General features: G+C 42.3%; 1 protein-coding gene across 14 annotated transcripts in view; it reads left to right on the forward strand.

The window, feature by feature from the left end:
* The window catches only part of ABLIM1 (actin binding LIM protein 1), a 314,726-nt gene that overhangs the window by 150,596 nt on the left and 139,481 nt on the right, over positions 1–24,649 (forward strand). For all 14 annotated transcript variants that reach the window (XR_012160071.1, XM_073354282.1, XM_073354291.1 and 11 more), the window contains exons 3-4: positions 17,284–17,467; positions 21,082–21,191. Coding sequence is in view for 13 of the 14 variants with exons in the window: in XM_073354282.1 (XP_073210383.1) it covers positions 17,284–17,467; positions 21,082–21,191 (294 nt within the window). In the remaining variant the exon portion in view is untranslated. The remainder of the gene's footprint in view (positions 1–17,283; positions 17,468–21,081; positions 21,192–24,649) is intronic.

Raw genomic sequence — 24,649 nt, forward strand, 5'->3', positions numbered from 1 at the left:
CTCTCTCCAGCAGCACTCCCTCCCTACCTAGTCGGCTCAGCAGGTCAGGGAGGTGTAGTGTGTGTCAGCAAGTGTGAATCTGGCCTCATTTCTTCAAACGCATGCTCATTTAAGATCCGGAGCTGACATTAAATATTACCATGAGACGTTCGATCTGCTGTAACAAGCAGAAATGTGTTTGTCTCCTGTGACAGGTTTCTCTTTCACTGCTTTTTTTAAACAGTTGTTTCCTATTTTACTTATTTTTTGCAGGTGATTGCCTCAATTGGATATTGAAGAAAACACCTAATTGTTAATTTAATCCTCCCATTCGATGCTGATGGGAACAAAACGATGGGTTTCATCATCCCACTAACAAGGGGATTCTTGTATTGCACTATGGCATCAACGGCCTTAAATCCCCATCTGTTGACACTGAGCTTAGTTTCGGTAGGCCTAGGGTTTCTATTGTCAATTGAACTTCTGACAGGAAGTGGAATTAATTGCACTAGTTGGATGATGATAAATGTTGACAGATGCCATGTTAGATTTTAATAAGTTACTGGATCCCTTTAAAAACTGAAGGCCAGGAGGATGCTTTACAGGTGCTTGGGTGCATTATTTTGGGGATGTGGACAGCCCTAGGGACTGGTGTCTTGCTCAATCAAATTTGAGGAGCTCCTGACTAAAAATATCTACAAAGGTAGTCACATGGTATCCCATTTGGATGGAATTCTTTGAGCAGACTGAATTCTGTATCCAGGTATGTCTGAAATCCTGGCTGTGGGAGAACTCTTCTCAGGTTGTGATTTATGATGCATAGGCTGGAACTCGCTTGTGGCACATGGTGAAAGACTGAAAGAATTGTCCTCAGACAATTGTACTAGTTTTTGTGCTTTTGTAAGAGATTTTTTTGGGGCCCACTTTTTTTAAAGGAAATTCCAAGATAATTGAGCTTAGAAAGAAATAACAGTAAGAAAGGGTATACTTTGTGACTCAGTTAAAGAACATGTTGCATGTGTGTTAACATGCTGACGAATGACAATAGTCCCGAGAAAGAGAGAGTTTGCGTTTGAGTTGACTTGTAGATGGTAAGATGTTGATTTACAGACCTTTCCACAGACCAGGCAAAGAACTGTGTCTTGTTTTTGGGTCTTGGTACCTGTATCTTGCCTTAGCTTGCAAAATGCTCCTCTCTTCTTGCTGAGTAGTTCATCTTGCTTCACAGCAGCCTGACCCCTGGTGTTCCTTTGACTGGCTAAGCTGATTTTTTTGGCCCTCTAAACTGACTTGTTTGATGCTACTGCTTTTCACATATTGGTATCAATGTCACAATGGGCAAGGTCATTTTTCAGGAGAGAGTTGATCTCTGAGCTTACATAGGAACCAAACTATGTAAATCAAGACCTTGAATTACACCAGAAAATGATTTGGAAGCCAGTGCAGTCCCTGGAACATAGGCATAAGAAGTGTATAAGTCCTAAGTAAGTGGACTGTTAAACGTCTAGCAGTGCAGAATGTTCTTGTGGTCTTCAGGTGTAGATGCAAATAGAGTGCATGCAGAAATCCAGTGTGGAGATGACAAAAGCCTGGAGAACGTCAGTGATTTCTTTCCAGTGGAGACAACATGTAATACTCACTGTCTCTTCCGTCTCTAAATTCCATGGCCCAAATTTAACTTAGTAGTAAAATCCTGTATCTATTCATAGGCTGAGAGTCTCCCATTATGAGTTTTCTATATCTGGGTTTGTTGTAGGTTTAATGATCATTTCCAAAAATAACTGCAGATGTACACACGGGAACACATTGTGTCAGTAGGATGGTTATAAGCCAACATACAGCATGATGAGAGGCTCAAAAGGGAGCTCATGTAACTTTCCTCATTTGAGTATGTGCACAAGTCTAGAGAGTTGAATTTATATATTGGCTTATTTAAGAACATGGCCCAGTGTGTGGATGACCAGGAATCCATCTTAGTACTTTTCATTTTGATTCCTTAGCATCTCATTAACTTGTTCCAGTGTTAGGTTCTCGTCCGAATTTACATTACCAGTTGTTATTGTGCAGTATTCCTGATCTCTGCTGGTTTTGCACTCAGTTCTACATTTACGCCATAGTGACTGTGCTAACAGAAATACTTGGAACACATGCTACAAGTCAAATAGTTGAGGATCTCTACCCAACAGATGAAATTCTCTCTAGGGGGAAAATAATAACAGTGTATGTACAAAACTAGTAGTGAATGGTTTGGGTTTACATTAAAATCTGATTTAAGTAAACCCTCGTGGAAAAGTAGTAGCAAATATAATTTGCTATTATGGTCTATATTTTCTGTAAGATGGTACCAAAAAATCTGTAGCAAGGATTTCATTCTTTAATAAATTCTGTAGTAAAGCTGATAGAAAAATGGGGAAAATTTTCCTGAAGAAAAGTGTCTGGCTTTTTTTATTTTTATGTTGAAACTTGAAAGGTTTCATCCAGTTCTATTCTATGGATTTCTAGAAACTTAATTTTATGGAACTGTGTTGCTTTCATGCCTATTAAATCCATTAGGACTGTCAAGGTTCCTCCCCCACTCTGAACGCTAGGGTACAGATGTGGGGACCTGCATGAAAACCTCCTAAGCTTATCTTTACCAGCTTAGGTCAAAAAGTTCCCCAAGGTACAAAATATTCCACCCTTTGTCCTTGGATTGGCCGCTACCACCACCAAACAAATACTGGTTACTGGGGAAGAGCTGTTTGGAAACGTCTTTCCCCCCAAATACTTCCCAAAACCTTGCACCCCACTTCCTGGACAAGGTTTGGTAAAAAGCCTCACCAATTTGCCTAGGTGACTACAGACCCAGACCCTTGGATCTTAAGAACAATGAACAATCCTCCCAACACTTGCACCCCCCCCCTTTCCTGGGAAATGTTGGATAAAAAACCTCACCAATTTGCATAGGTGACCACAGACCCAAACTCTTGGATCTGAGAACAATGAAAAAGCATTCAGTTTTCTTACAAGAAGACTTTTAATAGAAATAGGAGTAAATAGAAGTAAAGAAATCCCCTCTGTAAAATCAGGATGGTAGATACCTTACAGGGTAATTAGAGTCAAAACATAGAGAATCCCTCTAGGCAAAACCTTAAGTTACAAAAAAGATACACAGACAGAAATAGTTATTCTATTCAGCACAATTCTTTTCTCAGCCATTTAAAGAAATCATAATCTAACACATACCTAGCTAGATTACTTACTAAAAGTTCTAAGACTCCATTCCTCGTCTATCCCCGGCAAAGGCAGCATAAAGACAGACCCCCAGACCCTTTGTTTCTCTCCCTCCTCCCAGCTTTTGAAAGTATCTTGTCTCCTCATTGGTCATTTTGGTCAGGTGCCAGCGAGGTTACCTTTAGCTTCTTAACCCTTTACAGGTGAGAGGAGCTTTCCTCTGGCCAGGAGGGATTTTAAAGGGGTTTACCCTTCCCTTTATATTTATGACAAGGACTATTATTTATTTATTTATTTATATGTGTATTGCACTCGCGCCTCAGAGTCCTAATCTTGGATAAGGACCTCATTGTGCTGGGTGTTGTATAAACACAGAATGAAAAGACAGTCCCTGCTCCAGGGAGCTTACAGTCTAAGGCTGTGTCTACACTACGGAGCTTTTAGCAACATGGCTGTACTTCTACAGCCATGCTGCTAAAAGGCGAGCTGTGTAGCCACTGTTGGTTGGCAGGAGAGAGCTCTCCTGCCGACAAAAAACGTCCATCCACAGCAAGCGGCGTTAGCGTTTTCAGCAGGAGAGCAACAAAGCACTGTTCATACCGGCGCTTGTCGTCAACAAACAGGTTTGTCTTTTGGGGGGTGCAGGGGAGGAGTTGGTGTTAACACCTCTGAATGACAAAATTTTGTCTTTCACTTGTCAGTGTAGAGAAAACCTAAGTACAAGACAAGAAACAACAGTACAGTGCCCAGATGGATACAGACAGATCAATGGGGGAGTACAAAGAAACCATGAGACACTATTCGTCAGTGGTCTCGGTACACCTCAGCCTAACCATTGCAAATTTTTCGTAGGTATCACAGCAAAGGAGATTTTTAAGGCGGGATTTGAAGGAAGATAATGAGGTAGCTTGTGGATGTTTATGGGGAGCTCCTCCCAAGCATGAGGGGCAGCAAGGTAGCTAAAGGCTGAACAAAAGTGTATTGGAAACATTAGTTTTAGGTCCAAAAATTGACCACACTGAAAGCAGTGAAAAAACATCTGTTGATGTCAATGTGTCTAGTATTTAGCCTCTCTAAAGCAGTTGCTTAAAATAGGACGTTGGCTTCTGGAAGTGATTCTTAGTGCAGGATTCACTAGATGAAATTCTGTGCTCACCCTTACGCAGTGGGGTTGGAGGTATATTATTGAAACTGAATTAGACCTACTGCATCTGTACATGTAAAGTGTTAGGTTTCAGAATTTTTCATTAGTACATAATGAAATGTGGAGCCTCTTGAATAAATATGGTGGTTCTTAATATAGTGCCATTCGGGGTGTATGAATGGAAACACTGCTGCTGTAGTGTTTTGGGGAGCTGTTACTTTTTAAAGGATGATGAAAGATGCAATATATTCCAGTGAACAGGGCAATAGACTGGGAGTCCAGACACTGGGTTCTGTTTCTGGCTGTTGTTGAATCTTAGGCAAATCTCTTCACCTCTCTGATTCCTCTTTCACTTTTTTTCTTGTGTAATTAGGAGGTGTCTTCACTCCAGAGTTAGTCTGAGTTCTTACTCAGGTGTTGCCTCTTACCCTCTTCGCCTCCACACACACAAATCTCATATCCAAGTTAAGTGGTCCTTTCAACTTAGGCTAGCTGGCCTGATTGGAGATGTGGATTAGCTCAAATTCTGCTTTCACTAGGGTAGCCACTCCTGTGTTTATAGAATACTGGACATTCCAGTACTGCTGGGAATGGCATAGGCCTGCTCCTGCCGATGTGACGCTGCAGGGTGTGTGTGTGAGGTTATGCCACATGGGGAACCATTTTAAGAGCATGCTTCCCTGGGGGCGCTATTTTTAAGAGCGTGCGGCTATGAGAGCGTGACTTGAGATGTATGGTGCGTGCAAGGTCACACTACATGGGGGTAGAGTGGCACACACTTCAAAATGGCATTCCCTAGCTGATACCAAAAAAAGCCACCTCTGGTTTTGTCTGAGTACCGGATGGGGGACAAATCCTTGAAAAGCAGACTGTCTGGTTTAATACTGGGTGAGTCACCTGCCTAGCTTTCACTCAAGCGAGTAGCCCACCCATTTTGCTGGGAGGACATAGGCTAAATTGCTTCCGTGCTGATAGTTCTCCAGTGCCTTCCCCCAGTACCCACTGTATGCCTAGAAGGACAGACAAGTTCTCCCACAATTCACTGGGGAAGGATTGTAGAGCACCTCATCTTACTGCAGCACAAAGAACTATGGGATATGACCCTAGAAGTTCTAGCCACACACATGGGGGGGAGTACAGCACCAGCAAGGACACAGTAACTTAGGTATGGCTTTGCAGTGTGACTGCTCACATCCAGGCTAAGCTAAGCCAGGTGCTTAGCCTGGGTGATCAGCATCTGGGTCCAACACTGAAGTGAAAACATACCCTTGGATGGTAGACTCTCTGGGGCAGGAACTGTCTGTTACTATGTATATGTACAGTGCCTCGCAGAATGAGGCCCTGATCTTGGCTGTGGCCTCTAGGTGCTGCTGTACTACAAACAATAAATAAAAATGTTCAAGAGGCATACATTTTAGTATGTAACTACATAACTTTAGATGTAGTTGTGAAACAATATAATACTGATGGTCTGATACTAAAAGTGAGCACTGTCTTTAATTTAAAATAAAAAACAAATAATTCCTCACATTTGGAATGATTCAAATTTGACTGCTCACTGACTTTGAAAATCATAGTGGATGATGAAGTTTCTGGGGGCCCAGTGCGGGGGGGGGGGGGGGGGTTTGGGGCTAGGACCTGAGCATACTCAGATGCCAATTATGAGTAATGTCAGGATTACAAATCAAAATTTACAATCCAGCATAGATTGGAGATGGCTCCACCAAAGAGGCAAGCTGTATTTTCTTCTTCTTCCATTGCTGAGCCTAATGCCAGCTCTTTCCAAGAGGTACACAGAGAAATGAGCTAGCAAGTGGGACTGACCATGGAAGCACTGCTGAGGTTCCATCCTGTGCAGAATGCAGCCACCTTCCTCTTCAGCCGTATAGGGCATTGCAAGCCTATTCCTCACTGACTTCCAAACTGTTTCTGTATCCAGGTCGAGGCATTGATCTTGATCTCCAAGTCTTTCATAAATAGGTCACGACCTAGCTATATCTGTGACCTTCCAGGTCACCGGAACATGTAGAAGAGATTAAACTAATCGGGCTATCTTTAGGGCATGCTACAAGTCCCTCCTTTCTGAGAAAGCTTTCCCACAATAACCACCAGAATGAAGAGAATCGCTCTGTTCTAGGAAGCAGGAAGAAAATAAGAGACGGTCTCTTAAAAAACAAACGTATAGCTGTATTTCCCCAGGACAGCCATGTGTGGCAAGGAAAGGAGAAGAGTGGGAAAATCCCTGAAGTCCACTTGCAGCATAGTGATGTAACTCTAGGTATTGAACTCCCGTTGATTTCCTATCTTTAAACACCTGGCTCTTAGATACTAAACTGATGGGTGCTATAGAAAATCCTATCATAATCACTATGATGGCAAAATTAGACATTTAAGAGAACAATTCTTTGAGATCAGAGGAGCTGCTCATTTTCTGCAAGCCACTGGTATGTTTGCTTTAAATGTCATTAACTACAGTGCTCTCATTTCTTGTGTTTGTGCTTTACGTGCCAGTTCACTGCTAACAACGTTGACTGAATGAGACAGTACTGATTCTTTATATGCTTGAAGGAGCTCTGTGAATAGATCTGTCCTTTGGCTGTTTCTCTCTTCTCCCCCCTTCCCCTCCCCCCCCCACAGAAGTTGAGGAATGAGGTAGAGTGAAATGAAATTTATCGCCAGCATCCTTGGTTTTCTTATTTATAATCTTTCTCGGAAGACTTCTCATCTGGATAATTACAGCCAAGTTCTCCAAGGCCAACCTTTGACATTTTTCCACTGATTGCATTTTGTGCAAGGTTCATTTCCCCCAGACCCATAAGTGACTTTGATCTCCAGCTAGTGCTTAGCTTAATGTGAAAGGTGTTTTAAGTGGTTCAGTGATTCTTACCACTGTTTCTGGCATGGTGCACACAACACTGATATTTCTTATGGGAAGCTGTCACATTGCTACTTTATGTATGACTATTCTCCTACCATTGTGCTTCAGATGCAGCTATTGGTTGTTATAATGCCAAAAAGAAAGTGAAATGTACACACATCAGACACAGGCAGAAAAGTTTCTTCTGTGGAACGTGATGTGATTTGAAAAGATTACTCCTGTTCATCAGTATTCTGGAGAAAATATAATAAAGCTGATTGAACAGAACTAAAACCAGCCTTTTAGCTATGGACAGGCAAACCGGTTAAATTAAAAATCTAATGTGACCTGTCACTCAACCATCATGCGTGGTATCCGTTTAGTGGATATTTGCATTATATGGTTGGAGGTCTCACTCTTGTTCCTAGTGGAAAGGTACCCACATCCTAAAGATCACCTTTACAACTGGCCGTAATGAGGGCCATGCCAGGCAATCTCTGCGGAGAGACAGAGGACTGCATGGGCTATGGAGATTAGGATGACCAGATAGCAAGTGTGAAAAATCAGGACGGGGGTGGAAGGTAATAGGTCCCTATATAAGGAAAAGTGCTGAATATTGGGACTGTCCCTATAAAATTTGGACATCTGGTCACCCTAATGGAGATGGAAATTTCCCCTTATCCCTAGGGATAATTCAGCAGCACAGTGTTGAACCACATGGATGAGCAGTGTAGGAATCTTACTTTGTGGCTATCTGTGCTATACCTGTCTGTGGGTAAAGAGAGAGTGTCCACAGAAATCTTATCAGTCTGACATCTTGGTGAGCATTTGAAAAACAGCAAACCTAGCTACACAATTCTATCAGCGGAGGCTCACGTAACTGCCAGTATGGGAGCTGCATAGATGCATTGGAGGGCAGAATTAGACCTTTAGGGGCAGGTCTGGTCCCCAGCACCCAACCTGAGTATTTTGTCAGGGCTCTGAGTTGATCTGTTTGGAGCAGGAAGAGGGATGGAGGGACCTTCACCACCAAGAGTGCCATCAGAACCACTCTGAAAAGGCTACACATGGCTGACAATTCTCTGTGGCCTGAATGTTGCCGTTCTTGGAGGGAAGGACTAGAGGAACCATGTGGGGCTGGATGGCAAGAAAAACTTAAAGCACCAGGGTGTGGTAGTATGAAATGAACGTAGATGATAACCTCAGTGCTGACAAGTCATTAAAAACTTTCACTGTCAGACCCACTAAAAAGAACAAATGACTTGATATAGTTGGTACACAGAAGACTGGATAAGAATGAACTGTGGCATGAAATAAGAGATTGTCAGGAGGATCTAAGCTGGCTGGGTGACACTGGAGAGTAAATACCTTTTGGACTTGACTAAATTTTGTATTGATTATTGTGTTATTCGTATTATAAATTGAATCACATAATAACTCAGATAGCAGGTACAAAACGTGAAGGGGGAAAAAAGACACAGTGCAGCTGAACAGAGGGTAAATTTATGTAGAGAACGATGCAAGGAGTGACTGGTATTAAGAACCAGGAAGGAAATAGCATAAAATAAACAGCTGTCTGGGAGGCAAAGAGAGTCCGAGGGATTATACGCAGCATCCGAGTACACAGGGGGAGTAAATGGGACATCCCACTCACAAATAGGATGACAGAAGAGCCAGACTGGTGACCTAATGGGACCAGATTAATGACCAGATAAGCGCCTACAACTGTAGGTGAGGTTAGGGTCTGGAAGCCAGACTCTAACCTCACCTACAGTTGTTTCTCACGGGCATAACTAATGGAGTTGCTCGTGATTTACACCAAAGTGAGTGAGAGGAGAATCCAGACCTACAAGGAATGTCAAAAGAAGCACCAAATAGCTGGGATCAAAACTTGTGTACCACATGTGTAGGCTGTCACTGCAGATTCTCTTCCACCCAAGTATGAGATGAGGTTCTCCAGGTCTTTGTCACAGTCTTTGCAGTAGGCTGAATATGGCTCATAATACTGAGTAATAATGTTCTATAATTCTAATACTAGACTTCTGTAATGTGGCTTCTGATACCGATCCTATTCATCTGCTCTCCAGTTGCTTCTTATTTTGCCGTAGACTCACTCATTAAATAACTCCAAAGCACAGGAGAAAAGTGCTGATAAGAGGAACTTGAAGTGAAGAGAGGAACAATCATCAGTTCATTTGAAATGTAGAAACTTTAAACCTTAATAAGAATATTAACCTTGTTTCCATAAATACAGAATCTGTTAAGCTCCCTGTTAGGCAAAAAAGAAATAGATTTTTGTGTGTGGTTGTTTAGATGTAAACTGATACATTGCCAAATTCCTTCTTACCTTCAAACAAGGAAATCGTTGTGGTTAAGAAATACAGCCTGTATCCATATTGTTTTGCTCGAGAACAGCAAGAGATGATCAATGACACAATCATTTCCTGAAGCTTAGAAACATAAGAATGAAATAAAATATCAGCCTTAAACTGAATTTGCACCTTAGAGCACCACCATAAATGATTAGTCTTCTTATTAAAGAAGATCATTGAACTCTATTAGTTGCCATATGGAACCCACTCTTACCAGTGTATTCGCCTGCCTTCATTGCTTCTGTCTTTTAGCTATCTTCATTTATCTTTGATTAATAGAACATGTCGTTATTTTGACCCACTTCCACCCTTTCGGGGCCCAGTCCTGCTGCCCTTACTGACAAGTATTTCCATGACAGTTGGTGGGAATTCTCATGTAAGAACAGCAGAATTGGGCACTAAATTCGTGTTCATTTTACTTCTGAAAAAGTCTGACCCCTTTTTACATGCATCAGCTCCATCAAAGCTTGGAAGTGACGGTTAACCAATGAACTGCTTAAAAATTATCCTGCGCCCCTGGGGAACCTCAGTGACTGATGTTAAGCTCCTAAGCAGCTACCTTTGACAGGAATAGTTAGACTTACACACCGTTGATCCTGTAGCTTTGAGAGCCAGTAGCACTTGGCAAATAATATCTCAGGTCCAGCTGGGTGCCTTGTGTTCGGAGGATAAGTTACAATAGCTCCATGTAGTTCAACAAAGAGAGAGCTTGTGTTCCTATGTTCTCCACATACACTGTGGTGTATGCCTTTGTTCCAGGACACTCTTCATAGGGGGAGAAGGATCACATGCTTGGAATGTAGAATCCTTTGAGATACAGCCTCAGTGTAACAAAGGCTGACTTTCTCCAGTCCTGGGGAAAGATCATATTAAAAAGAGCAAACTAGTGAGTTCTTGTCATTTGTGCTTCTGATTCCCCCGTGAATACAGATCTATGTGGAAGTGCACCTCAGTGTCTTTTATCTTTCAGAAGAGAGGTTCTGATCATGTAAAATGGAATTTCTTCCATATTATCAGGCAGGAAAGGTCCTGGAGGAAATGTCACCTGTTCTTGTATAGAACTGCTTGGCAGGTTTAATTCTTGGTGACAGGACTGTCCCCTTATGATGGATGCCTGCCTAAAGAATATCTGTTGGCTTTTGCTTTCTCAAGCATGACGTATATGTCGTTACTGTCACAGCTAATCAATTCTTTCATAGCTCTTCCAATGAGCATGGGAAGGGAGAACCAAAACTGGAGGTACCCTGGTAGCTGTCCTCCTGGCGCTCTTCATTTTTTTCCCTGGTGACATGATATTTGTATTGCAATAACTTGACAAGAACACCCTGTCAGTGACAGGATTCATTGTGCACAGGTACTGATCGCTGCCCATTTGTCTTGCTTAACTGCCTGGCCAGGCGCTGATGCATGGAACATGAAAGGTGCTGGGCAGATGCTCTTTCCTTTTACATAAAAATGAAAACCACAAGCTCCTCCTCTCCCTCCACCCCACAGTGGTGTTCCTGTAACGGTTGTAAGGAAGTGCACTAAGAAAAATGTTAAGCTTTGGGGGAGCTCTATGGACAGAGGGATGGTTTCTGCATCGTTGCAAAAAAACAAAAAACCCCACAAAAGCTGTTCAGTCCTGACCCTGTTTGTATAGCAAATGTAGATAATCTTTAATGCAACCTGTCCATGACTCAGAGTGAAAGCAGCCTGCTGCCACGGCACTTTTCGGGCTGCTGATGTTAATGGCCTAGCTGAACCCCATTTTGTCAGTGTAGCCAAAAGCCCTGATTAGCAACTGGAGCACACGTGCTAAATTGTCCGGGCATATTCTCTTTTAAAATAGGGTTGCTGGGGCTCATCTTCAAATCCTCGGACTAGTACATGCCCCCTGATCTTGGTATGCCAAAGAAGAGGAATCTGCTGGTGGTTCAGATTGCAGTTAGTGCTGCCTTGTGTTAGGAATGCTTGCAACTGAATGCAAGGCTTACTGGTATGAGGGGAATGAACCGGGAGTCAGTTGGCAATGGACAAAGAGCATGAATGGAGAACAGGAGACTGAGAGGAAAGGAGGCTGGATTGGGCCAGAGAGGAATTTGCTGTTTAACCACAATTACCAATTTTTTAAAAATATACTCCCAAGAAGAGTTTTGATACATCCCATTGCTGCTGCTGAGAGATACCTGTATAAATCCTTGTGGTTGTGATGAGAGAATAGATGCTAATAGTTGCGTTGATTCCTTTCATCCAAAGATTTCAGTATGCTTTTACAAACGAGCTAGCTGCCCAAGACCTCTGTGTGGTACATGATAGGAGGGATTTTCAAAAGTAGCTAACTGACTTAGGAGCACAAGTCCCATTGATAGATTGTATTAGGTGCTTTTGAAATTCCTGTCCTATTATTATAATTGCGTAGGTGAGTAAACTGAGCCATGATATAAGTGATTTTTCAAAAGGTGACTCATTGACAGAGTTGGGAGTGGAACCGTTGGCAAAGTGAAACCTAGAAATATCATGTACTGTTTCTAGGTCAGATCCTGTGACATGCTGACTACTCTTAATGTCAAGCTTTTAAAAAAAACTTAAGTGTAAATGCTCATGGTTTTCAGGTGCAAACTAAATGCAAAGTGATGGAGGTTAGGAAGAGATTTCCTCATCAGCATGTCAAGGCATAATAGTTCTATACGAGGGGTTTACCCCTTCCTTAGCGACGGGGTTTGGCCGCTGTGGAAGACATAGTAAAGGACTAAATGGACCAGAATTACATTTACCATGTTGCTGTGACTAGTAGCACCTTGCAAGAGCTATGATCCATTTAATGTGACCATAGAAGAAGAATCTGGTTTAAGTATCCATCACAGTATTTATATCCTACAATAAGACAAGTGGTGATGCTGAGCGGGGGCCTCGTTATTTTCTACACATCAGTTTACATAATCTTGTATTCTTCATTTGAAGAAAATGCTTGAAACGAAGAGGAGAGAAGAGGAAACAAGAGGGAGGTGTACTTGAAAACCAGCATTAGAGATTTTGCAGCATAATAAAGCCTTACCAATGTGTTCGTAATTCTCATAAGTCATTGGTAATTGACTTTTTGGCTGGATGTAGTTTGAATGCCACCGTGAAATGTAATTTGTTTGCACATGAAATATTAATGCTGTGTTCTGCAGAAATGTGAAACCCAGGAAAGAATTGCCAGTACTGCACTGTTCCCTGCACTTAAATACTGCTCCATTTCTCCTGGGCATTTTCATTTAGGTTGTTGTCAATTGTTTGGTTTGGTTTTTTGTTACTACATTAGCATGTGGTGACTCTGTTGTATTAGGTATGTACAGACACAGTGAAGCAACGATTGTCTCACTTAAGAGCTTGCAATCTAAATGGTCAAGACAGACACAGGATATAAAAATTTTATTAAAGCTAATGTTAAAAAAAATTATATAATACATAGGTTGAAAAAAGAGCATCTGTACATCTGGGTGTAGTGCTTAGAGTATCCACAAATACAGAGTTTGTTTTAAGTCATATGATAGAGTACATAATCAGCAATAACCCAAATTTAGGTGAATAGATTTAACAATACAGTTTAGATACTAGAATCCGAATACTCGGATACATCACTCAGGAAAAGTCGTACAGAGATTTGGTTGTGGAAAGCAAAATATATCAATGAGTGGAGATTGTCCCTGAGTAACTGAGAATTAGGTAGGTTGTCCATTTAGAAAATACAATCCATGAGGAAAGTGTTTCAGTTACTTTCCTGACTGCACTTCTCATCGGCATTCTAGCTCATCCCTCCTGGTATTGCTGATGTCCGGTGATGTGTTCTGTGTAGATGTCCCTCGACCACCTGATGGCATCCGACACCATGAGTTGCTGCATCAGCCGAATGTAGCGTTGACCGATTGCACATTCTCTCAGCACTCACTCATTACTTAGTGCATCTCCAATGTAACAGATAAAGGTCTGAGGCAGAGAGAGAGAGAGAGAGTGTGAGTTGCCCTAGGTCTAAAAAGGAGTTTGTAGCAAGCCAGGAACTGGACCCAGATCTCCTAAGTTCTACTCTAATACCTTAACCACGAGGTCATCTTTTTTCTCCATTTTTTCCATGACAGGAAAGCACCTCGAAAGCTGCTCATCTAATTATTGCTTAGTAATCGTGACTTTGGCAATTTGATCTAAATTCATTCAGCAGTTTTGAAAAAAAATCTGATGGGCTATCTTGAACAATAAGGCATATGGCTGTGTCCTCTTACAATGTGGAAGGCAGCTTCTCTTACTGAATTTCACTGACTCAGTTGTACAGGATGGTGCAGTAGAAGTGAGTGAAACCAAAATGCCAGATACCTTTCTTACTGTTCGGTATCAATCTTCAGGTGGTTTATATTATGTCACCTTGTAAAGATGAGTAAAAATTTCTTTCAAAGCTCTGGACTATGACTTCTCTCTAAAACTAGAGGAAAAAGTAAATTTTAAAATACACAAATATTTGAGGCCCAATTCTCCTCACACACCCTGTATAGAACGTAACTCCCTTGAATCAGATCCATAGGAAATATCTATCACTGAAAAGACCAGTGCACTCAACTACTAGCAATTCATTCACAAACAAACTTTCAGTGGGGATTCTGCCAGAGGTGGCTGATGCTTAAGCTACCATTGGACCTTTTAGAGAGCTCTGTGCTCTCTCTGTGTGTTGCATAAATTGCCCAAGGTAATTGCTGGAGAAATTACATCCTATTACCAGTAAAATCGCTAAAATTACGTCCTTGTCAGTAAAACTCTCATAGGGAATTGCATGTTATGCAGGCATCAGTTGGTATCAAAGTGCTGTTTGATCTACGTGGAGGTGATGTGACACATGCAGACGGATAACCAGTTCAAAAAATTTCCAGGTTGCAAAATCAGCAGCTCAACATGCTCATGATGACAACTTGTCCAGAATACACGTGTATGTCTGGACTCTTTTAACGTTTGCCTTGTTTAGTGCAAACTTTAATATTCTGTTCTTTCTTCTCTTGCATCATAAACTGTATTGGAAGTACAGTATGACTGAGCTAACTGTGATGTAACCCATCCAAACTTCCTGGGCTATGATTGCCTAAGTTTCTCCCATTTCATGTTGAGGGGTCTGACATAATGAAATTCCATCTGCACCACTAACTTCTCCCCGTAGCAAAGGTTTAGCACCCAGCCACCCAACAGCTTCAACGCCCAGAGGAAGGTAGTGCTAAGGGTTGAAGCAGTGGGAAGAAGTTCATGCAGTGACGGAAGAATGACCCAGTCCTATCTGCTGGTGCCTATGGTGGGGGAGAGGGGCCTTAACCTAACCCTAAACCAGAGACCATTTCTAAGAAATTCATTCTTTCAGACGGAAACGTCAGCCAGCTATGAAAGCCTCTTAAATGGGACATGCACTTACAAAGAAATCATTCCTGCCAGACTGCGCTAAAACATTAAATAGTAAAATCTGTTCTGTTTTTAGAGCTCTCTCTCTTCCTCCAGCATTCCTTGATGCAAGATTCTGCTGGTACAGGCCAAGTCTTCCTTGGATGAGTGAATGGGAGAATCCTAGAATATCAGGGTTGGAAGGGACCTCAAGGTCATCTAGTCCAACCCCCGGATCAATCCCCAATTTTTGCCCCACATCCCTAAATGGCCCCCTCAAGGATTGAACTCACAAACCTGGGTTTCGCAGGCCAATGCTCAAACCACTGAGCTATCCCTCCCCCGAAAATGGCGGGATGCTTGGGCTGTGGGTGCATCTCTTGTGTAAGCTGCCTTTACTGTCTGGCTGGGGCTAGTTACTGTACTGTACCTTTGAGAAGTGGAAACCACTAGCCCCCCTCATGAACAGCAGGTGACTGATGAGTAAGCTTAAAGGGACACTGTCAAGGGTAAGAGGTTCTAAATTTGACCTACCATGGTTGCTCCCCTCCTCCCTCACCAGCACTCTTTTTGTAGCTCCAGGCTCTCAACACTCTACTGCAGCTTCACAGCTAGATTTTAAAAATGGGAGCATTGTATAGTGTTCTTTATGCAACTATCCTCTTGGGTCATGTAATTAGATATCCGCTTTAGCCATCCAAGCAGATATCTGTATTTTAAGGTATTGGAGCCAGGACTCCAGACCAGGGGTTATGTTCTGGCTGTTGGCTTTTCAGTGAAATTGGAAACCTCATAGGTCATGTTTTCTAGACCTGTCATCATTTTTGTCGATCTTCTCTGGATTCTCTCCCATTTGTCCACATCCTTCCTGAAATGTGGTGCCTAGAACTGGACACAATACTCCAGTTGAGGCCTAATCAGCACGGAGTAGAACAGAAGAATTACTTCTCATGTCTTGCTTACAACACTCCTGCTAATACATCCCAGAATGATGTTAGCTTTTTTTGCTACAGCGTTACGCTGTTGACTCATACTTAGCTTGTGAACCACTGTGACCCTCAGATCCCTTTCTGCAGTACTCCTTCCTAGGCAGTCATTTCCCATTTTGTATGTGTGCCACTGATTGTTCCTTCCTAAATGGAGTACTTTGCATTTGTCCTTATTGAATTTCATCTTATTTACTTCAGACCATTTCTCTAGTTTCGCCAGATCATTTTGAATTTTAATCCTATCCTCCAAAGCACTTGCAACCCCTCGCAGCTTGGAGCAACTTTTCCAGCCCCTGTATTTCCATGCAGTCTTCTGACTCTGAGGACTGCATTTGTGCATCAGCTGTGAGAGCAAATAGAATATAAAGCAGCCACTTCCCAGTAAAGATATAAATTGCTGATGATCAGGAACAAATTTAACACTAAATGTACCTGAGGGAGGGCCGATCTCTTCTCCTTCAGCAATTGCCTCCAAGTGCATGCAGCTGCATCTACAACAAAACCAAAACACTGGCCCAGTGCTAAGCTACTGTACCATGCACATCATCAGAACTGGGAAGCAAAAGGGGTGTAGCGCAGTTAAAATTGCCCATAAGGCATTTGCTAGATGATATTATGTGTGCATTCACTGGAATTCAGTTAGGAGCAGTTTCACTCAAAGGATCTGCCTTCAGGGTTTTGTTTTCTTTAATAAATAAAAAGGGCAATCGCTGTAACTCTAAATCCTATAGACCTCTGTGCGGGCATTGCAGTGGCTTCCAAGGACACGTTCCCTAGGACACTGCAATCTGCACAGAATGTGCAATTTCTTAAAATCGGATTCGAAAGGCAGATGAGATTAGGTGATCGCAGAGTGTATTGCATGGGTGAGTGTTTGCAGAAACTTGCGAAAAAAGCATGGCCCTTAGTAACTGCTGAACGTGAAGCTCGTTCCTTTGCAGCCAGTATCTTCTTCTACATCCTTTAACAATATATAATCTAGACTCTCCAATTTTATTGTTCTTAACTGTTTTTCTTTGCAGCTCTGGTGAACTATAATGTGCATGTTACTGACAGACTCATGACAGTGGCTAGGGCCCCCACACAAGCTGCTACTGTGCAGATTTCGATAGACCGCTATGCCAGTGAACAACCTCTTGTAGCCAGAGAATGTCAGTCATTCACCGCGTCATGTGCTGGGCCGAAGAAAAAGGTCTATTATAGAGGGGACTGAGACTACCAAACTCATCTTGTTTGTGACATAACCCAGATCTCCTAAAGCATATGGGGGAGGATGCTGTTTGTACAGCTATATATTTCCAGCCTGCCAGTCTGGATTTGGCTTGTAATAGATTTGTGCTTGTTTTGTTTTTCCAGTGTGTGGCTGTGACCTGGCCCAAGGAGGTTTTTTCATTAAGAACGGGGAATACCTCTGCTCTGTGGATTACCAGCGCATGTATGGAACCCGCTGCAATGGCTGTGGGGAATTCGTGGAAGGAGAAGTAGTGACAGCTCTGGGAAAAACCTACCATCCGAACTGCTTTGCCTGCACTGTTTGCAAGTGAGTGAGTTCTTTCTGTGATGTTAACCTTATAACACAAAATAACAGGGAGAAGAACTGCTTTGCCACAGCGTGCAGTTCTAAAGATGTGTTTTCTATTAGAAGGTGCTTGGTTGGGAATGATTCGTTGTCACCTGAACTTTAGGGAGTTCAAAATGCCCATTAGTTTATCTGAAAAGCATCTACCAGCAAAGCTGTGTTGCTAGATATAATACCCTGTAACCTCTCAACACGGCTTCTGTCACATAGGAAGGAATTTAACATCCGGCTATGTGGGATAGGTTATAAAGGGCATTACGATACTGGGTTTCACATTTGGCTGAACTCAGAACCAAAGCATTTCAGGGCCACATTTTAAAATAAGGAATCTTCTGAGAGTTGGGTACGTACTTAGTCTACCCTTTTCTGTCTGTGAGCTCTGGTGACTCTTGGGCAACTACAAAAAGGGCTCTTCTTGATCAGGGCCCCAGGCTCCCAGTCCTGTTGCAATGTGTCTGTCCCTCTTTCCCCTTCACACCTGCTACACTCCCCTGTGGTCACTAGGAGGAGCTCTAGAGTGAGGCTCACTAAAGCATGAGCTAATTTTATTCACATGAATCTATGGGAATACTTGTGTGGGTCAAATTACTTGTGCTTAAATGTTCTCAGGATTTGGGCTTAATCTTCTTGCTGAGGATTGGAAATATTGCCTCAGCTGGTCCACAGTTGCTCCCAACCAATACACTCTGACATAGTTTAAAGCTCTTTTTCAGCCAGGCAGCTGGTCAACTAATATTGTCATCGGTTTCAGTCAAAGAAACACTCTTTCTGTGAATGGAATAATATGGCTTAGAAATTTTAGACAAATTTCATTTCTTTTTTCTTAAATCCCAAACAAAATACAGAAAAGAAAGTGAAGAAGGAACGTTCCAGTCTTTTTGGTTTGAGTACTTGGTATTATGGGGCATCCAGTATGCAAAGGTCAAAATGATTTTACTGGATTTATTGTACTCACTGGAAGGACCCAATAAAAGAAGGAATGGATCCCCAATGTAACGGGAGTAGCATCTTCTGAAACCATAGTATATGGTATGGAGAATAAAATTTCATTGTAACTATTAGCATAGTGGTAGTGATTAGAGGCTTCAATCAGAGATCAGCTCCTGTGATGGAGTGTTAACATCTTCAAGACCTAAGTTGTGGTCTATATTTACAGTTTTTGCTTTTGCAGTGACTTGGAAGAGATTCCCACATTTCAATGGCTAGCCAGCTGGTGTGCTGTGTGTGATGCTTAGTGTATTAATAACTGTCCCACTCTTACTCTGTGCTTTCCTCTCACCCTGTCTGTTGTATCCACCCGTTGTCTCATCTTATACTTAGATTATAAGTTCTTTGGGGTCGGAATTGCCTTCTGTTATATGTTACCAACTCATGGCCCAATGGGCCCTTGATCCTTGCTTGATGCCTCTCAATAATATCACAATGCAAATAATATAATTATAATTTCCTATTTTCCACACTATATATTACTGTTTCTGAAGATGCTACTTCCATTATGTTTCAGATCCATTTTTATTTCATTCTATTCTGAATAAAACCATTTTGGCCTCTTTGCATATTGGATGTCTGTGGAGTATGAAGAAAGAAGGTAGCCACTAATAACCAGAAGTCATCTTGAGTGTGGAAAGTTGAAAAGAAGCTGGAACTTTTTTTGTATGATCTTAACTCTCTATTGGATACTATCCCTGAATGTTGGAGGTTATGGGGCAATTTCTATACATATGCTTGTAGGCTATTTCATTTGAGTAGTTCCAGCAGAGATTAACACTTACTACCTCTCTATTCAGCCCAATTAGAGATCAGCATAACTGAAGATATATTTTGATTGACATCATTTTGGCTTTTTCCTGGTGAGCATGGAGATGGACCTAAGCTATCTGTTTCTGAGAAGTTTAAGCTTTCATTAAAAGCAAAACCAAGAAGAAATAAAGCTTCCAAGCTTTTTGATTGTGAAAATCTTCCAAAATGAGCCAGAAGCAAACTGATGCAGTGGTTTTCTTGAGTTTGCAGGCAGCTTGAGGTGCCTCTGCCACTGCTTATAGTTTTACCAGCAGAAACAGACTGAAATTAACAAGACAACAGTCAGTTTCACTTCTGTTAGTCAGAAGCATGTAGATAGCAGTGACACCATTCCATCTTGTGCTATGAGGAGCAGCAGAGACAGGCACAGGATTTCGCAGGGGAGGAGGAGCCAGGAGAAAGTGTCTAGGGTTCAGTTACAATAGCTCCTGCTTGTAGCAGCCAGTAGCCCTGCTGAGGAGTAGAGCAGTGAAGTTCTCCAGCAGCCAAGAAGCTTTGGAATGGGGAGAGGTTCCTCCCTTCCACCAGCTTGAGGTGGGGAAGAGAAGGAGGCTAAATTTATTTGATACCTAGAGGTTGTATGAAAGAGGGTGCCATTAAGCAGGGTTCAAATGTGGTCTCTGTGTCTCTATCAGGGGGATGGCAGTGGGCAGGGCTTCTGAATTACCACACTTGTCTTTCATAGCTGCCTTGGACTAGTAAATTTAGTCCAGTGGCAAATAGGTGTCTGGTCAAGTTTTCAAGTCCTGATCTAAGTGTTTTGGTCATAATTTTTAAAAATAACAATGTGTATGGACTGGCACTGCACTGAAGAATTCATATCCCATGTATGTTACAGGAGTATTTCCTAAATACAGTAAAAGTAAATGATGGCCTGAAACTTGTAGATAAAATGTAGCCCATCGACTTGTGTGGAACGAATAAAAGACTTGTCATCATGATGTTTAACTGTGTGTTTTTGCAGAAAGAAACTGATGCTGATTTATTAAGGACACTTCTCCTGCTAATATACAGTTCTGGGTGGGTTGAGATGCAAGCAGTTTGAGAATTTTTGCCTAATTTTAGTGACCTGGTGTAAAGTGCTGGATCTGGCAACCTTAAAGGTAGAAATCTTCTGTTTATCCACAGAATGGGTACCACAAGGTTCAGCAGCACTGCAAGCTTCTTTTCTGCTGCCCCACCAGCAAACCTCAACCTTGCTTTAGGGGTGGCCCTTGTCCTCTACTGACACAGTGGGGGTGGCTTTGTAATGTAGGTACCTGTTTAAAGGTCTAGGAATGGCATGTAGCCACCAACTCATTTCATGTGACTATAGTCATAGTTCTGACTGTCAGTCACTGAACCTAGCCCAGTTTGGTGAACCTTTGAGTGGAACAACTCTATATTCCTTCACCAGCCCTGTGAGCTGTCCATCCACCATTTCCCTTTTGCCTACTCCTCCCTATTTTTGGGTGCCATTAGTGACGTGCTAAGGCTATCATTGTTGTAGCTGTTGAGTCTAAGTGAACTCCGCTGTCTGCTTCTCTTTAGATACTGTGCATCTGATATCTTTAGGAAACCAAAATACCAGCCAGTCTAATCTCTGCTCTCCTCACAACTGAGAAACCTTTGGCTTTCACTCAGCTGCCTGACTTTGCCATGGCTGCATTTCAGATGTAGTGTCTGTAAGATATTGATTTGCACCAGAGAAAGGCAGCAGGTTCAGGAGATGGGAAAGAGAATGAATTTGCTGGATTAAACTTGAATAAAGCTCACTTTTCTCTTTCCCTCTCCAGACGCCCGTTTCCACCAGGAGACCGGGTTACCTTCAATGGAAGGGATTGTCTCTGTCAAATGTGTGCTCAGCCAATGTCATCCAGTCCAAAAGAGATTTCCAGCTCAAGCAGTAAGTATGCAAAAGTCTTTCCTAAGCTTCTCATATGTCCAGGAGCCTCAAAAGTTTGCCATGTTTTAGTTGTTTTGAAACCAACTTGGTTGATCCTTATTTGTTGTGAGGATTCTGGCTAAGTTCTGATCTCTGGGAACCCATTACTTCTTAGCAAGGGCCCTAGAAAGGCCTATGTTACTGTGGATGGCAAACACAAATTGACAAGTTAGAATCTAAACTAAGTCACCATGACCTCTGTCTGAAGCTATTCTGAAAGAAACAGTAGATGCCTTTTTTAGGCACCAAATGGGCTATTAATGATGAAGAGGACGTTTCAGAATTTGTTGGTCATAGTTTTTCCAATGTGTAATTGCACAGGGTTAAGTGTTCTGTTTCAGAAGAGGATGGTGTCAGGGGAAATACATTCTTGCCTCTAATCTGTAACATTTAGTGTAATTACATTATCTTCTAAAAATAGTGCCAGCATGATTGTCAGAATCATGCCTCCAGTACAATGATAGTTATGTGAACAAAATCTCAGGAGATATTTTTATAAAGGCTTTGGGGAGGGGATATAAGGAGATTGGAAAATATATGTGCTTTGTTCCTGTATTTGAATGCTTTTTAAAGCAAATAAAAGTTCACCCATCCACAATATATTACAGTGCAACAATGATTTTTATCCATGGGCATCATCAAAGTTAGAGATGGAAAAACCTTTTAAATACTCCAGCTCCTCCCTTGAGAATGCAGAGTTGTTTCCTGCAGCACATTCTTTAGTGGCTTATCCAGTCTAGTTTTAAGTCCCAAGTGATGATGCTTTTATCACTTCCCTACCAGTATTGGACCTGTGCAAGGAAAACTGCTCTATATTTTGGGGGAAGAGCGGTAAATGCTTTGAGATTCTAGGATGAACGGTGCTATATAAGTGTAAATCTGGCTTATATCCCTATTCTGTTGATGAGTAAACAGAGGTTCAGATGTTATGTGGCTTGACTGAGATCTCAGTCACTTACTGAAGTGGGAAATGAAAACCTGGTCTCTCTACTCCTTGTTTCTCTCTAACTACTAGACACACACTCTCCCCAGTGTCATGAAATGCCTTGGAAGTGAGTCATCTTATAAACTGTAAGTGCAGGGACCAAATCAGTTGGGGAGAATCCAGTTACCTTTAGGGCTGTTCTGAGATCTAAGGAACGATCTGGTATTTACACTTCTGAAGCCTTATGAACTAATGTAAATATCCCAGAGGTACTGCAGGCATGGGAATGACCTGGGATCTGAGAGATCCATGCTGGGATCTAACTTCTTGAATTATTGTCTGTTAGGAAGGGTAGTCCTCTATGAACATATAGGCTATAGGGGTTATAGATCAGTAAGGCTATGTTTTAGTCACAGGTATTTTTAGTAAAAGTCATGGTCACAGGCAGTAAACAAAAATTCACGGCCTGTCACCTGTCCATGAGTTGTACTATATACCCCTGACTAAATCTTGGGTACTCGCGGGACAGGTGGCCTGGGGACACCGTGGGTGCTCTAGGGCAGGGGGCGGCCCAGGAGTGCTCGGGGGCCAGGGGTGGCTGGATGCGCTGCCGCTGCTGCTGGGGGGAGGGTGTTTGGCAGGGCTGGCAGGCTCCCTAACTGGCTCCGCGTGGCTCCCTGGAAGTGGCAACATGTCCCTTGGCTCCTAAGTAGAGGCATGGCCAGAGGGGCTCCATGCACTGTGTTGGGCCTCTGCCTAGGAGCCGAGGGACACATCGCCGCTTCCGGGGAGCGCCTTCCCCCCCGCCCCCAAGATAAGCGCGCCCAGAGCTCTTGCCCCCTCCCACGCCCCAACCTCCTGCCCCAGCCCTGAGCTCCCTCCCACACCCAAACTCCTGCTGCTGCTGTGGGGGCTGTGGTGGCCCAAGACTGCCCCAGCCACACTGGCCGCTGCATAAGTCACAGCAGTCCTGGAAAGTCTCAGATTCTGTGACTTCCATGACCTCCGTGACAGACTCGCAGCCTTATAGATCAGTCTGTACCAACAAAAAAGCCACATATTCTGTGTTTGGGGGAGGGAGGTATTAATGGCTTTTATTTCAGAAAAAATGTTTACATTGGTTCTTGTAATCTATTATAGTAACTTTCTGCTAGTTTTAATGCTTCATGAAATGATAGTTAATGATTCTAAGGAATGGTAGGAGGAAAAATAGCAGAATAAAGGCAATGGATTTCCAGGAGGCAGATTTTAGGAAACTTAGAGAAATGATAGGTAAGATCCCATGGGAAGCAAGTCTAAGGGAAAAGAGAGTTCTGGAGAGGTGACAGTTTTTTAAAGAGACATTGAGAGTAAAAGAGAAAACTACACTGATGTGTAGAAAAGATAGAAAGTATGGTAAGAGACCACCTGGGCTTAACCAAAAGATCTTCAGTGACCTGAAACTCAAAAAAGAGTCCTATAAAAAGGGGAAGCTAGGTCAAATTACATAGGATGAATGTGAAAAACCAACACAAGCATGTAGGAACAAAATTAGAAAGGCCAAAGCACAAACGTGATTAAACTAGCTAGGGAAAGCATTTTACAAATATGTGAGAAGCAAGAGGAAGACCAAGGACAGGGTAGGCCCACTACTTAATGAGGAGGGGAAGGCAATAACAGAAAACGCAGCAGTGGTTGAAGTGTTAAATGCCCTTTTTTGTTTCAGTTTTCATCAAAAAGTTAAAAAGGATTTGACAACTAAAGTTCTAAACATCAGTATAAATGGAGTAGGATCTCAGGCTAAAATAGGAAAAGACCAAGTTAGAATTACTTAGACAAGTTAGAATTACTTAGTCAAGTCAGCAGGTCGTGATGAAATACATCCTAGAATACTTAAGGAACTGGCTGGAGAGGTATCTGAGCCATTAGCAATTATCTTTGAGACTCATGGAAGTAGGGAGAGAGACCAGAGGACTGGAAAAGGGCAAATATAGTACCTATCTATGAAAAGGGAAGTAAGGACAACCCCAGGGAATTATAGACCAGTCAGCTTAACTGGAAAGGTAGTGGAGCACATAATTGAACAATCAATTGGTAAGCACCTAGAAGAAATTAAGGTGATAAGTAACAGTCACCATAGATTTGTCAATAACAAATCATATTCAACCATCCTAATATCCTTTTTTGACAGGCTAACAAGCCTTTTGGATAGGGGGAAGCAATAGATGTGGTATATGTTGACTTTAGTAAGGCTTTTGATACTGTCTTGCATGACCTTCTCATATACAGTGTAGAGAAATATAGCCTAGACTAACCTGCTTTAAGGTGGGTGTACCGCTGGCTGGAAAAGTATACTGAGAGTAGTTATCAATGGTTCACAATCGAGCTGGAAGGGCATATTGAGTGGGATCCCACAGGGATCTGTCGTGGGTCGGTTCTATTCAATATCTTCATAAATTATTTAGATAATGGCTTAAAGAGTACAGTACACTTAGTTTGCGGATGATACCAAGCT

Source organism: Lepidochelys kempii, chromosome 7, assembly GCF_965140265.1.
Source record: "Lepidochelys kempii isolate rLepKem1 chromosome 7, rLepKem1.hap2, whole genome shotgun sequence".
Taxonomy (NCBI): Eukaryota; Metazoa; Chordata; order Testudines; family Cheloniidae; genus Lepidochelys; species Lepidochelys kempii.